The sequence below is a fragment of the Streptopelia decaocto genome (genome assembly GCF_964273445.1).
Source record: "Streptopelia decaocto genome assembly, chromosome: 6".
In the NCBI taxonomy this organism is placed as follows: domain Eukaryota; kingdom Metazoa; phylum Chordata; class Aves; order Columbiformes; family Columbidae; genus Streptopelia; species Streptopelia decaocto.
This window is the reverse complement of record NC_138660.1, coordinates 40,709,771-40,726,069: the sequence shown is the minus strand read 5'-3', so window position 1 is coordinate 40,726,069 and position 16,299 is coordinate 40,709,771. Positions and strand designations below refer to the sequence as shown.

The window sequence follows — 16,299 nt, the reverse complement described above, 5'->3', positions numbered from 1 at the left end:
TTTCATAACTGCAGAACATCTTAAGTTGACCTTGAAAAAGAAAGATGACAGTTATTTTCTGAAATAACGATCTAAAACTGAGGTGACTTGGAAAAGAAACAGCAGGTAGGAACACATACATCTGTTTCAGTAACACGAAAATGCATGTGTTTTCAGTAAAAGTGTGTATCAAAATAATCAAGTTCTTACTGATATTATTGTTAGGATTTCTGTCTAGGAGTTTGGGCTTTAAAAAGGAGTGAATTATCAAGCACCTAATTCAAACAAAGTCCACCTTTTATTCATTTATTTGGTTAGTTGAAAGGTGCAACAGTGGCTGAGTTTCTGAACGTCTCTATTTGTAGAGAATATTCTGGTAGGTTCAGATTTGTGTAGAGATTTTGAGTGTCCTGGACATAATACAAATTATTCCTTCTTTATAAAGGAAACTACAGAATAAAATAGGGTTTGAAATTCAAGTCAATTATGGAATCTGTGCTGTTCTCTCTCTAAAATGTGATGTCACTGCTGTTGCTGAAGTGGGGCTGTTAGATGAGAGTTCAAGTTTCTGTTACCAAAAAACAAACCAAAAACGGTATGGAGAGGGAAGTGTTGAGGAAACAAACTTGTGAGTACTGATCCTATATAATTCTATTTTAGATTTCTAGTAGCCGGACATTTGGCATGTTAGGACCGCAAGAACTGAAACTGAACTGTCATGAGTTGGGCTTTTTTATTTCATTCAGATTTTGTTCTTTTGGCACTGCATGTGTTTATTGCTATTTGATAGTAACACTGTGCAAGAAAACACAGTACATTACCAGAGTAAGTGGTGTATTTAAATGTTTTTAGATGTTAAGGTGATGATTCCCTTCCTGGTATCTTTATTGGACCAGAGTTTGTAATAAAATAAAGAGTCTTTATTTTCTTTCGGTGATATTCAAAGTCTATCTTGAAGTCATTCATTGTGTGTTGTCTTAATGCGTATTATTTTATAGTAACCTTATTTGCTGCTTTAGTGCTTTCTTCTGTCGGTGATCGAGTAGCTCTCTACTTCAATATATTGATGGTTTTAGGAAATAGTTCAAAGAATTTTGTAATTCTAAGCTCTGAAGGGAATGGATTTTTAAAAATGAGAGCTGGGTTCAAGGTGCTATGAAAGGAGACGGGAGACCTTACAGACACACCGATAGTTCTTGCTCCGTGGGCGGCAGGTTTGCTCAGTTTTCTCTACAATACGGGATAGTAATTTAATAATAGCAAACAGAATTGATTAAATAGGAAAGAATCTAAATCCAAGGGATAGCTTCACCCTTAAATTTGTTACAGATCTCTGAAGAACAACTAATGGGTTTTTTGTGACTACTGTGTTAATAAGGATTCCAGCCGTTAGTAATTACATGTGTATCAGCTGACATTGCCTCAAATTTCACTGTCTTGCATCATACTAAACATCACAGACTCAGTTTATAAACAGAATCCTTTCTCAGCTGCTCTTTGTCCTGACCAGCAAAATCATAAGGGTTGGATGGATTATTTAATTTTTGTTTCTGTCTGTGTATGGGTGATTGACACCCACATGAACCCAGCCTTGAGAGCCCAAACATTCTTCCAGGCTTTTTAAAAGTTTGTACCTTCAAATTGGTTTTGTTACTTTAATGAATGCTTCACTTTTTACATTTGTTATACCTTGAAACAGACTGCTTGATGTTATGAGAAGTTGAATTGCAGTTATTCATTTACTTTTGATGGACTTTAGAACTGTAATTACATGTGCGTAGTGTTGTATGTTTACACTTATGTTATTGTGTGTCTGCTGATAGAAACTGATGTAATTTTGTGTCTGGAAACGGCCTGGGTCTATTTTTTCACGCTAGATTAAAACGTTTCCAAAGTTTTAACTAGGGATAAAGTTCTTCCCTTACTCAGTCCTAAATGAAGGCTAAATGAAAAAGTAGCGGGTAATGTACCATATCCACAGGTGGCTTCTTTAGCTTGGGGGGGCTCTAGGTATTTTAATTAATAGGGCTGCTGCTGCAATGTCACGGATCTTATAGCAGGATGAGCTCCTTCCTCATTTCCAGGTGGCACAACAATGCAGAAGAAAACTGAAATGAAATGTCCTTACAGTTCCTGCCTGGCATGGTGGAAACATGATGGAAATCAAGTCTGCAAATCATCACTGTTTTATTTTATTCTCCCACCCCACAGAAGCGAGCAAACTTGTCATGTCATATGTGGCTGCTGTGTGTGGAAAAGGGGCGGAGGTTAATCAAGTAAAAGAACAGCTTTTGCAGTCAAATCCCGTTCTTGAAGGTAAGAACCTCATAGAGCAGGCACGAGTGTATTACCTCTGTGGGTACCAGCTTTCTTGCTGAGCTGGTTTGGAAAACTGTATCTGTTGTTTCGTTCTTATATGGTGTCCAAAACCATAGGAAGTGCTTTCTGTGAAGACAGCTACAAGGTTTTATTCTGTTACAGGGAGGTTTTCTTGAGCAGAAAACTGTTTCCCTCCTGCTGCTCTGAGGGCGAACCCTTTCTGAACCCTCCCTTGATGATGCTTGACTGTATCAAAAGGCTTAACTTCTGTCCCTCTGATTCATTTCCTTCCACATTATATTATTAGAGTCTCTAGTAAACAAACAAGCTCTGTAAAGTGTTATTTTTCTTTTAGGAAAAAAAAAAGGATGAAGAAATGGATCTCGGAACAAAACTAAGGCAATCCATATGCATAGCTGTTGTTCCCTGAGACTTATTGTTCCCTGGGCCTGCTGGCTCTGTCAGCCTGTCTTCCTGACAACAGCCTTTCCTGATCTCCCATGAAAGACTTTTGATCTTTTAATTAGCCATTTTAATTTAAAGACATGACTGCCAGAAACAGGATCTTGATTTTTCCTGGAGATAGGATATACGATCCTCAAAGCTTGCAGTTTTGTCCTGTTGTCCAGTAACTGCCTTCAGACGTGCCTTGGTCAGCACTGACTTATTTAGGTTTAATTGTGTTGATCCCTGGCTCAGCCTTTCCCACAGTTCTCTAAACTGTTGTGGTGCTAAGACAGATTCTCAGGACTGCTGTACAATAATTTTGCATGATGATATGCATGTTTTTAAGACTGTTGAATGTCAATATTTTGCCTATTGCCTAGCTATCTATACATATACCTGATGAAGTCTATAGGAAGCAAGCACTTTACAGGTGAGAACAGGAGGGGCAATAAAAAAATGGGAAGGAATGCAAAAGTGAGCTGAGAGCAGTGGTGAATTGGATGGGTAAAATGCAGCCATTGACTGTACACAAAACAAAATTGTAAGCAAACACTGGTGTATAAAGGATGAAATGTTAAAATATAAGAATGATAAAAATGCCGGATAAGCCTTTCTTTGACGATCAGATATGTTCTACTTACAGCCGAATAGTGGGACTGCAATCTCGCATTGCTTTGGATTCTCAGAGAAGTGGGGTGTTGCTTTTGTCACTTTTCTGGAAAGCAGATTTCAGATAGAGACAGAAATAGTGTAGGAAGTGTGGAGGCTTTTCTTGCCAAAGGTGTTTTTTTTTTTCTCCAAGGACTGCCAAATATAGTGGATTTCTTGTTGGTTTGTGAATCTTTGTTTTAATGCATAAAGAATAAAATAAGTTTGCGGAAAGCTGCCTTATCATTTTAAGGTATTAGTTGTTGTACTTGGTGCTTTTTGGAAGGCTGGACACAGGATTATTCCACAAGGCTGCTGAGCAAGCCTGGCTGCTTATGTACATTTTAGACAGAAATTAAGCATTTGTGGTTAGATTTATTTTTCTTTGGTTATGTAGTTCTGTTTTCAGTCAAGCTGCAGTGCAAGAAAATGATATAAATGTTACATGCATATAATTTATCTTATGGGAATTTTTTTTTTAAACTATAGTTGCTACTATAAATTAACTTTCAGAAACAATGAACTTAAGGGAAAACTGAGGAATGTGTCTCGTGCTTTATAATGGAACGTTTGTGCTTGATTCTGTGCGGTTATAAATGACTCTACTGTTCAGCACTGTGTTTAGGAAAAGGCAGCTCAGAGATTTGGTTGTTGAAAAGATGATTTATTGCAGGGCATAAAGATTTTTAAAACAATTCTTTCACTTTTTCTTGGCCTTCAGGAGCAACAAACTTCTCCTTTTGGCTTCGGTTCTTCAGTCTACTCATGCAAGTTTGTTGAAGGCTAAAAGCATGTATTTATTTCTGTTCAAAAAACATTGACTTGATCTTTGAAAATAGATATGCTATATAAATAAATACTGGGATAAATAAAGTCTCCTATTGGACCCCTATTCTTAATAATGTAGGGAACAGTCCTGTTTGACTCAGTGTCCTTTGACAATGTGTGGTGAATGTTGAATTTTCCTCCAGTCTGAGTTCTTGTCCTGCCGATGCTCTCAGCTGGTGGCCGCCCATCTAACGTAGCCCTGGGATGGCCTTTCTCGGAGAGTTTTTGCTGTCAGAAAACCTGAGCTAAAGAAATTGAAACAAATCTGTTCAAAAAGCGAGTTTAGGTCATGCTGAAGAGAGTGTGTTAAACTCTTGTTGTAAACAGACTTATTTAAGCTGATTAATATTCAACTTAAGCTAGGATAAATGTATTGGAATAGCATAAATAGATCAGTTTCAAAGCATTGATTAAACTGTTGCATGCAAACAGTTTTTAAGTGTCAATCTGTAATTTCCTCATTTCCGGCCTCCCATCTTTTACCATCTTCGCTTCTGGGAACTAAGGTTCATTTCTTCTCTGAAGAGAAAGAAGTATTTCCTATGTTTAAAGTTATTTGTGTAATAAAATTTTAAATATGGTGATTCAAACCCTGAGGATATGTGCTCAGTCCAGGTACAGTTTTGTCTTGGAACCATTTCCTCTTATATGTTTTTCTTTCGCTTTTTAAAATAAAGTGTTGAGACAAAACTTCTTTGCACTTCCATAGGTGTTTTCCCATTTGTGATCTAGTCTGTCACACTCTGTCAATCCCCAGTGACTGATACCTGTACATTTTTTTGTCCAAAGTCCTTTATTCTTTTAAATATATATAAAGTCATAGGTATTTTAGCATTTAAATATTCTTTGACTGATCGATTTGGTCTTCTTATTTGTTTTTCTCCAGCTTTTGGAAATGCCAAAACTGTGAGGAATGACAACTCCTCTAGATTTGTAAGTATTTTCTTCAAGACCAAATTTGAATTTCATTTAGGGGAACATGTGATCATGTTGGCTGTTTCTATTACACCTTGTATCAGACATCTATGAGGAGGGAAGGAATGATTTGGAGAGAGAACATTCTTGTAGTTGTCTGAGGGCTATGGTGTGAAGGCAAACACCATCAATAACAAACAATATTTCATTTTGTACATTCAAGCATGTTCTTCTTCCCCAATATGTTAGTAGTGCGTTATTAGCAGTCACACACATTTTTAAAAGGTGTTTCACCTCCTTATCAGAAGTCTTGTTGGTTTATGATGTGGGCATTGAGTTCTATTGAGAATCAGAGTAGAGGCTTAAAAAAATAAATTAGGATGTGACAGTCTGTGACCAAATGAAAACATAGTTGCAGTGCTGCTGAATTCTTTCATTTTCTGGCACTGGTGGCTTAAATGTCAGTGACCATGTGCCCAGAAATCTGTCTGCTTAGCAAGTTGATCTTTCTGCGTGATCTCATTTTCCATCCATACACATTCATTTTTTTTGTTAAAATTTTTATTTTGGATTCTCGTTTTCTTCCTGTGATGTTTCAAACTGTGTTTACAGCTTTAACATAAACTTTTTAATATTACTTTTTTTTCTTATATTCTTTATAATCGACTGGTTGAACTCAGGGGTTTTTAGCATGAAACTGAGAGTGAAATTATTCTAATTGACCATGGGCCAAAAAAAAAAGTCGAAGCTAGAACTGGGAGATTCTAAAATGTGTAAATTGTAGTTTCTTCTGCCAAAAATCAGAAGACTGAATGCAACTTTGTAATTTGCTCATTTGTGTGCAGAAGAGTAATATGAGACATGTTAAGTAGAACAGGAGAATGAATACACTGGAAAAATGGTGTGTTGTGAGTAAAAGCACATGGATAAAAGGAGGAGGAGACAGCGCAGAGGAGAAGAGATGCCATTTGCAAACAGAAATCTTTCCAGGACAAAGTGCAACCAACTAGTATTTTGCCTTTCAAGTCCTTGTTTATAAACACAAAGCTAAAAATACTTTTGGAAATGTCCAGCTGGCCCAGTCCTTGGGAAATTAAAATTTAATTATCTGATTTAATTCTTTATCTCAGAAATTTGAATCTGCTCAGAATTAATTTCCAACAAGAAAGCACAAGTACTGTCCTGTCTAGTCTGCCTCAGCTGCCAGCGAGGAGAAGAATAGAGTTTAAGTAGAGTCAAGCCAATCTTGCCAAAATACCCAGTAAATTAGAAAATGTCTTTAAGGGAGTTGATGTAAAGTGCTTGTTTTATATGTTCTGTAATTAAAATCAAAAGAGAAAGAAAAAAAGAAAACCCTAAATGCAGTGAATAAGGAAGTTCAAACACCAGACATTTCAATAAGTTGTTTTTGTCCTCTAAGTAAGCACCAGAGGGTGGTGAGATCATTTCTGTGTGTGGCTTGTGGAATTTGCCTGAATTACTACCCGCAGTTTTTTATCTTTCTACACTTCCTTGCCAATGTGAGCTGAGCTACGCTGCCTTTTTTCTTTTTTTGCGTTTTCTACACAGTCTGGGTCTGTCTATTTTGTAGCTGTTACTACATTAAACACTTGTCACATAAATTAAAATGAAGCAAAGACCAGAGCGGTCTTCTGTGATGTGGAGAAGTCAAAGAGAAGTCAAGAAAACATGCGGTGTGGGTGCAGCTGAAAATGAAATGGCTTTTGCGGTGACAAGTCTGTTAATTATTGCCTCTGGTCTCCCGAGTTATGGGGGAAAGAGTTTGGTGGGGAAAATCCATCACTTTTCCAAGGTGGGCACACGCCTGGGGACAGACACCCCCCCCAGTTACCAACAGGGATCGGTGCCAGCCCATCCTTCCAGCCTTTCAGCTGCCTCAGTTGATGCTCCAAAAAGATTGGTACACTGAGAAAATAAGTCTTGGTGGAAGATGATTTCTGAGGACGTTTTTCTGTTCATAAGCATGGTAATACCTACAGGTTTTTTTTTTGTGTTCTTGGTGCTCTGGTGAAAGTTTGTGTAACATGTTTTTTCTTCATATAACCTTAGAAACTGAGCAAATTACTGGCTTGCATTACAAACCTGATTTAAAGCTATTCTCATGAAAATCTGGCTGTGATAATGCAATCGTCTTAAAGCTTTGAATCATCTTCTGTTTTTCAGAATTTGATGGAGTTTACAGGGTGTTTCCAGATTGCTCTATTAGCCTGTTAAAGTGATCATCTAACTTCTTAAAAAATGTCTTGAGCAGTCTTTATTAAACAGAACTAATAAACCATATTGCCTTCACAGGGAAAATACATGGATATTGAGTTTGATTTCAAGGGGGACCCACTTGGAGGAGTTATAAGCAACTGTGAGTATTACTCTTGGTCTCAGCATGTTAACAGCTTAAAATGTTTTGTTCTAAAAAGAAGATGGTTAAATTAGTGAAAATATCAGCTGCGTTCGTCTAGTCAAATCTATCTCTGTTATATGGTAAATTCTGCTTTTTAATTTCATTGCTGTTTTGGTGTGCCTTAATGTAAGTGAGAACAGATTTGAAGAAGTAAACGTGAATAATGAATGTACTGCATTGTTTAAAAGGTACTGAGTATGTGGCTGGGTTCATTTTATGCTTGAATCCTGAATCAGTTGTATTATGTCATTTTATGGGTCACGTATTTATGGTAGATGGTGTATGTTGTAATTTGAAAGAGGGATACAAGGTCTGCTGGAGAACACTGTGATGTTTATTTGGAATCAAAGCGTTCTATACTAATTTTAACACAGCTCACAGTGCAGGAAGAGGCTTCTCATGAGTGAGGATGGACAGTGGTTGAGTTCAGGAGGAAAAAGTGGCCTCACAGGTTCTTGACGTGAGGATGCTGCTGTGAAATCTGTAGCAATTCAGCAATTTTAGCCAGCTCTCTGTTGAGAAGGAAGAGGCTGGGAACCGAATGCCAGCCCAGGATGCTTTGACTAGCTTTCCTGTTGAGAGTTTAAAAGCAGCTTTTAAAAAGAAATTCCTCTTTTATGCTATATAAAGCTGCGTGTGTTTGTTTTTCTTATTTTTAAGGAGGGATGGAGGAGGGCAGCGAGTGACTACACGAGGTGTCACTGACCCAGCCTTGCCCTTTCTTTCCTCTCAACCCAATTTGTTCCTCTTTCTAAAGACTGACTTTTGACACCATTGGCATTTTACTGGTTGTGAAATAACAAGAACCATCCAAGGTGAACTGAACTCTCCATATATAGTATGGACATTTCAAATCCTTGTGAAGACTTTTACTCAGAAATATAGGTTGGGTTTTTTTTGTGTGTGGTGGTTTTTTGCTTTGTTTTGCTTTGTTTTGTTTTGTTTTTCTGTTTTGTTTTGTTTTGTTTTTCTTAGAACAAACATTTTTCCTGCCCCAGGTCACCTTTTGGAACTATGCCTGAAAGAGTGTGATTTTTGTGAAAGAGGAGATCTTGAAACTCAAAGCAGTCACCATTTAAGTGTTTACAGCTATCTATTAACATTGACATTTGGCAGTCGACAAAATTAGAGGTCGAACGTACTCAGTCTATTCATCAATAATTAAATGGGAACAAAAAGGTTCTAGCAGGATAGCTGTGTTGTTTGTTTCTTTTTGTTTCACATTCAAAACAGATACATAAAAATGAAACATCCTTTGTAGAATGAATATTCAGCAGTTTGTCTTTGAAAGTACTGTGCTGAGCCATCTAATTAAAATATTGTGTCATATCAAAAGATGAGCCAAATAATTACTCTATAGTTTATCTGCCCTATAAATCTTTGCATGTTGTAATTGTAACATTACATGTAATTATAATGATGTGATGACATATGTATTGAAGGGCAGGCATATTTTTAGACCTTCCTAAAAGTTGTCTATTTTAGGCATTCTCCCTGTCTTCTTACATTTAATAAATATCTAATAACAAGAAGATGAATTTAAATTTAAAAATAAAGACCTCGTATGTTAGCCCTCTTGTGGAAAAGATGTTAGTAGTCGAAACACCCCATACTTGACAGGGTATGTCACAGATAAGTACTGAGTTCCTGTAGCTGTGTGTTAATATATTATCTTATCTTTCATTTAATGTTCTCAAAATATGATAGTCCATCCATCTCTCTTTAAAACAGAGTTTGAATTCTGTACAGTTTTAAAGCAAGTTTGTTGTCCCACCTTAGATCTTTCCCACACATCTGCAGCATTGCATTCCAAGAGAAATATTTCTCTTGTGAGGTATCACTACTCTGGATGTATTGGGGCTTAAGTTCTTTTACATTGCTTAGAATTTACTCTGATTTTAGTCAAATTTAGGATTTGTCTTCTTAATTCATCAAGTAGGAAATCAAGTAGTGCTGAAGTTTCCTGTCCTTGAAAGGGAAAGTATGATTAGTTTGTTCATAAATATTCTTTGCTTTCTGGCCATCTATTGGCTTGGTGTTAACATGATGCAAAGATGATAGCATAATATTTTGATTAAACTTCAGTAGTTCTATCTGACAAGCTTGATTTCCAAACATCAATGAAACTAGTGGGCGATTTGAATTGCAGTCTGTGTCGCCAGGCTGTGTTCCAACCCTGTGGGTGCCTGGAAGCAGACACAGGGAACATCTGGTTTATTTTGCTGGTAAGAGGGGTAATGAAGATAAGCTACTAGTTTTATCAGCCTGGTACAGATAAGCAGAGACCCATTAGACTAAAAAGTCTTATTTGAAATAACCTGTTCTGTTCTGCTCTGAAATGTGGTGATGCTCTGTGAAAGGCTGGTCCCTCCGCCCAAGATCCTTTGTGGAGGGGCTGGTGCTCTTGTGACCTTCCCTTGGGCCATTCTCCTGGTGTCCTTCAGTCAGCTCCGACTTCTTAATGACAGGGCTTCACCTACAAGTAAAGCTTTGATGGGATGGAGCTAGAGGGTAAAACTATCATGACAATGTGTACTGCGTGTCTGTGCTGTTTGCAGTGAATGGGAATGTCCATTGGCTTGGGCAGGAGCCAATAGACATGAAATGTTTAATGTGCTGTAAATAGAAGGGTCAATCTTCTGAGTACAATTAGAATGGGAATAATAAAATGGAGGGAATCGTAATAGGTTTGTGATGTCAGAACCGGTATGTTCCCAAACTGAAGCTTCTCACTCTCTGCAACTGCCTGAAAGGAGGTTGTAGCATGGGGAGTGTTGGTCTCGAATCCCAAGTAACAAGTGATAGGACAAGAGGAAACGGCCTCAAGCTGCACCAGGGAAGGTTCAGATGGGATATGAGGAAACATTTCTTCCCGGAAAGAGTTGTCAGGTATTGGAACAGGCTGCCCAGGGCCGTGGTGGAGTCACCATCCCTGGAGGGGTTTAAAAGGCATTTAGACGAGGTTCTTAGGGACATGGTTTAGTGCTCCAGTTAGGTTATGGTTGGACTTGATCTTAATGGTCTCTTCCAACCAAAATGATTATATGATTCTATTAAGATAATTTTATGTTTGAACAGCACAAAATATGTGTAGACTCATTACATGGCTACTCAGAGTACACTGATTTCTGAGGCATTTGATATACTGCTATATCATAATGTACAGTCATAAAAAAGAAATTGAGAATGAAAAATCAGAGATGAGCATGATTCTGTGCAATCTTTAAGTATATTACTTCAGTTGGGACTTTTTCCCCCTTTAGACTGCAAAATAAAAATGATTTCAGGTTGTTTGACCCTATGTCGGCAGCCACTGTGGTGTGGGGGCGAGCAGGAGGATGAAGAAAGCTGAGTAAGCTGCGGTGTGGAGTCAGCCCGAGTCATTCTAGTCCTCCCTTTCTTTGTGAGTTTTCTGTGGAGGTCCTGGCTTGTTTTCCTAATGTCTAAGAGATGCTGGGATCTGTGCAAGGTGAAGCACACAGCCCTGGTGCAGCCAACAGCCAGCCCATCCTCTGACCTGTTCCACCACCTGCTTTAAAATGCATTTACAAACAGGTAAATGTATATTTTCTCTCCCTGAATTGAGTATAAGGTGTTTCTGCTTTTTCCGTCCTCCCACGGGGCGTTTGCAATTGCTACTGTTGCAGTGAACACTTTTGTCAGCGCTTACACAAGGTGGTATTTTTTTCCCCAGAGCACTTGTGAGGTAAAAGACATTTGGAGTGTTGAGTAATTAACTTGCTTTCACCTGGGTGTAATATTGTGGAAATAATTTACAGAAACCATCAATATTATTCTTAGTTTGCCACTTATGATAACTACCACAGTGTAGTGGGGATGGGAGCAACAGAAAGGTAGAAAAGAAACTACTGTTTTTCTGTAATTACAGAATAATATCTTTTTTCTGTAAAAATGGGTTTGTTTGTTTTCAGACTAATAGGTGCTAATTGCAATAGCTTGTACAGCTCTAAAACATGACTCTCTGTCCACAGATGCTGTGTCTGTGTTGTTCTCCAGGTGATGTTTGTACGCACACTTGGTTCGTTAGTTTTGTGACTGGTTTTGTGTATGCTAAATTTTTATGGTTGAAATAGTTTTGCACGTTACAGTCCAAAATGCTTCACACTTTCATTGTTTAGACCTTTTCAAAAGTAGGGAATATTACATTATCTTTCCCAGGATATTTGATTTTCACGTTTCACCCGGGATTTCCTGCTGAAAGATATTGGATTTTTAGCTTTAGGCGATCTTTCCTAATCTGCCTAAGCCTTTCAGTGATTTAATGATTAACTACATGGCAGCGATAGTGCAGGTGAAGTACAGTATATGTAAGGCCTGCTTTTGAAAAGCTATTTTTAACGAGCGCAGTGTACTTAAAGCCTAAATAACAAGTGATTAAGAAAGGGCCAGGTTTTACCATCTTTTCCAAAAACAAGATGAAAGAAACCTATAATGTTTCTCTAAAGTTCAAGTTATCAAAGTGACAGTGATAACTCTACAACTTGTTCTTCTTTACAACTTGTTTGTTCATTATTGTGATTTAACCTCAGCCAGCAACCAAGCCCGACGCAGCCACTCACCCACCTGGTGGGATAATGTAATGTAAATAAAGTAAATTTGTATGTTAGAGTTTGCAGAAGTATTCAGCATCAATTTTTTTAAAAAATAATTTATTTTTATTTATGTTGAGTTCAGTTAGCTGGTTTAGCAGGATGCTTACACAGATCTTTTGCATTTAAACCAGTGCTTTATAGGAATAACAAAGAGTCTTCAGAACCTGAGGGATGTAGTTGGATTTTGAGTCATCTGAATTGATGGGTATTCAAAAAATATGATTTAATAAGTGTTTCCAGGGTGGTCCTTTCCAAAGCAACTGAATTTTTACAGTTGCTTTGATACGCACATGTTAAAAGTTTCATTTCAAGCAGAAGCATCGTTAGATAATGCAGAAAATAAAAAATAAACTAATCCATAAATACACCATATGTTGTTCTGTATGTTCTCTCTAGGTAATTCTGTATAGTCACTATACATAATAAATAACAAAGTGTAATATGTAGAGCTTGGGGTTTTTGTTTGTGTGTATTTTCATATGGATAAGCACCATCTGTCTGCATGTGCTGTGGTAAAGAGAATTACTGAGTGGGTGCATGCAGAAATCTGGTGAACATCTTTGTGTCTGTCTGTTTGGTCCACAGAATTTATAATCATGTGAGAGTTACCACAAAAGTTACTGCTTGTGCAGTAGTTCATTTAAGGAAAATAGATTTGATTGCTTTATTAAAATGTTAATTTGGGCAAGCAAAGGGAAGAAGTCATCTTGAAGGTAGGGCAAATGGTCTGGATCTTTTTTACCTGTCTGATTTCAGCCTGCATGTGGACATGAAGAAAAGGGGGAAAAAAAAAAGGCAGAAAATTATTAATAACACAGATTTAACAAGAATTGGTAGCAACTGCTTTGTTAAGGTAAATACCTGATTTTCTGTCAGTAACTGATTTCTGGAGCTTTTTTCCTCACTTACGAAGATAACAGTATGGAATATTGGGACTTTGGAAAGCTGACTGTTAATTAGTTAACCTCCTAGCTTCTAAAAACATGTAAATAAGATAAATGGTGGTGAAAAATCCAAGGCAGTTGTCGTCCTACCATAACTCATTTGACATCTGCTCAAGAAACTGTTAAATCTGCAGAAGGCATGCATGTAATTAGAAGAAGGCTAACATATAATATTTTGCCAGGATATGTAGATAAGCTTTTATGGCAGCGTTTGGATAAATTTATACATAGCATATTTTTAAAGCCAAACCGCTTCGCGAACGGTGTTGATTCAGCGTCCTTCGCAAATGCAGCTGTTTCCTGAAGTGTTCACAACCACCGCGGGAGCTGAAGTTGTTTATTTCTTTGAGACTAAAATTTGGCTGCGAGTCCATTCCAACACTTTGCTTGAGCGTCTCTAGTAGCCAGCATGACTCTGAACTGCCTGTTATTTAAAAATATAAAATAATTTTTAAAAAGCCAATAGAATGGAAAAAGCAGAAGTAGAAATCTGTAACCTGCCCCATCCTAATGTAAAGATGAGCTGCTGGCAAAGCCACAAAATAAGACAGGGTCTTATACAATTTTTGCCCCAAAAGATGCTTTCTTTTTTACATGTGTAGCTGCCTGGACACTATTTAAATTTACTTTTAAAATGAATTGTAACTAGGGCTTATTTTTGGAGTAGGGCTTATATTTCAAGCATCCTCAAAAATCCTGAAAAATTATGCTAGGGCTTATTTTTGAGGTAGGTCTTATTTTTGGGGAAACAGGGTATGTGACGGCCACTTGTCTGAGTGTATCTTGGGTTACCTTGTCATCAGGATGTGCAAAAACTTCCAGATGCTGAAACAGGGGGAGAGACTGTAGGGTTATTGAGTTATGAAACCACAAATGTCTACTCGAACAAGGCTGCCGTTGTGATGTAGTTATTGCTGCCACTGTCTAATTATTGGGGAAGATATTAATTTTTGCACCCAGTTTTCTGTATTTTATTTGGAGGAGGGCCTCCTAAGGCACATAGAACTTTGTGGGTTGAAGTTTGGGCTTTGGTTCCTGTTCCAGGAGAAGGGGTGTAAATTTGGGTAATTCCAGTGGGCAGCATGGGCACAACATGCTGCCTGTTGCTAGTGAAAATAAGAATACACTCTGTTGCTTCCCTGCTTGCTCCTCCGCTTGTGGAGCAAACCACGGGGCAGATGTTGAGCACCTCCTCTAACTGCGACTAAACAGGCTGAGTTTCAGCAGAAATGGAAACCTGAGGAAACACATAGTTTAATACACATCAGATACTATAGCAGCCAGGCAGGGGAAGTGTTTAGCAGCCACCCCTGTGTTTTACCTTTCTGAAAGCTTGATCTCAGCTTTATGACAGCTCTTCAAAGCATGACATCCAACTGTGGTCAGTTCCCTTGCGGGGCTTTCTTCTTGCATGGGCACAGCTTAACCCCGGTCAGGGCGAGCTGGTAGTGGTATGGCCACGGGGAGCTCCTTTGCTCTGCACCTGGAATGTCTTCGTGTAACAGAATAAATGCAGCTTAAGATCACCCTGGAAATGGCGATTTGCTGGCTGGTGTGGAACCCTTGCTTGCCACTGTCCGCTCTGCTCTCTGCCTGGATTCCCACACTTTTTGTTAAAGCTTAGACTTGTGGCTCTCGCTAACAGCGGTGGGTGAAGTGATCTTCTCGTCACACCGCTCAGTCAGTGCAGTGATGCTTTTCAAAGCTTTGCTATTTCACTTTAAACATCTTGTGATGGAGCTGCTGTCAGTCCCATGAGGGATTATTTCATAGTCTTGTGCACCTGAGGATCACAAAGTGCCACATTTTTTCAATTTAACTTCTTTACTTGGCTTCCCCCTTTCATTTACCCATCTTTCATGTGCTTAGTCTTTTAACATTTCTTTTCAAAACTTCACCCATACAATCATTCTCACCAAATCATAATTTTGTGGTGATCCTGTCAATCGGTTGACATCTTCTAATCACGTTGCTTCCCTAACCTGAGTTTTCTTTGCAGCTCATACACTGCAGCATTTAGAAGTGTACTAGGCTTCCTCAATAACTTATTTGAGAAACATGTACTAATTTGATACATTGTGATAAGGTTTGTGCCTAATACTTTTCATCTTCTAATTTGCTGACAATGATATAAAGCAACAAAGTAGAAAACAGTGGGGGTTTATATTTATATTAAAGGATTTTGCTCCAACCATCTTTCCCTGACCTGTGAGATTTTGTTTCTCTAGATCTGCTGGAGAAGTCTCGTGTTGTTAAGCAGCCAAGAGGTGAAAGAAATTTCCACATTTTCTATCAGATACTGTCGGGTGCCTCAGAAGACTTGCTCTGTAAGTGTTACCCTTCTGATCTTTTCAGATATTAGTCTTTATATTTAAGGTGCTGTTCCATGCACATCTTGTTTTGTGGGAAATGTGATAACGATTAATTTTTCAAAGTATTGGTGGTAGTGGCAATAGCAATACCTGGAGTAAATATGTGGTTTGGTATTATCCAGATATCTGAGTCAGAATTGGCTTTGCAAGATACTATAAACAAAGAAGAAAGCCTGTCCTTATTCAGAAGGCTTATCATTAAAAGATACTTAAAGAAAAAATCCTGCTAAGAACAACAGTTCTTGACAATAAAAGAGCTGCTAACAAGAATGCTGTTAATAATGAAATTTTTATTTGATTTACTAGGCAAACTCAAACTGGAGCAAGACTTCAGCAGGTACAACTACCTGGGCCTCGATTCTGCCAAAGTGAATGGGGTGGATGATGCTGCAAACTTCAGAACAGTTCGGGTAAGAATTAACAGGGGTTGGGTTTTTCCTTGGTTGTACTCAGGAACAAGAAGAATACAGGACCCTGTTACCCAGTGTTTGCAAATGTAGATTCTAAAAGTTACTGGATTTTAGAGCAACAGACTGGACTGAGGAGACAGCAGTACCTGGTCATTTGACTGAAAAATTGGGTTGGGTTATAAACTAAATTATGTAGCTAAAAAAAAATTCCGCATTTTAGAAACCCGTAAGCTGAATGAATCCTAGAAGTGGACCGGCCTGACATGCCAGCTCAATTACCAGATCTTCTTTAACCTGTCTTTAATATTAAAAAACTTATCTAAGTATAGTAATCATATCATGTTCTTTTTGTAGCAAAAGTGATCATAAAACATTTCTGATTTATGCTAATACAGACAAATGGTG

At 38.0% G+C, this 16,299-nt stretch overlaps 1 protein-coding gene across 6 annotated transcripts in view; it reads left to right on the top strand.

The window, feature by feature from the left end:
• The window catches only part of MYO1B (myosin IB), a 114,646-nt gene that overhangs the window by 58,364 nt on the left and 39,983 nt on the right, over nucleotides 1–16,299 (top strand). For all 6 annotated transcript variants that reach the window (XM_082057317.1, XM_082057320.1, XM_082057316.1 and 3 more), the window contains 5 exons: nucleotides 2,191–2,295; nucleotides 5,108–5,154; nucleotides 7,450–7,513; nucleotides 15,341–15,439; nucleotides 15,791–15,894. In XM_082057317.1, coding sequence (XP_081913443.1) covers nucleotides 2,191–2,295; nucleotides 5,108–5,154; nucleotides 7,450–7,513; nucleotides 15,341–15,439; nucleotides 15,791–15,894 — 419 coding nt within the window. The remainder of the gene's footprint in view (nucleotides 1–2,190; nucleotides 2,296–5,107; nucleotides 5,155–7,449; nucleotides 7,514–15,340; nucleotides 15,440–15,790; nucleotides 15,895–16,299) is intronic.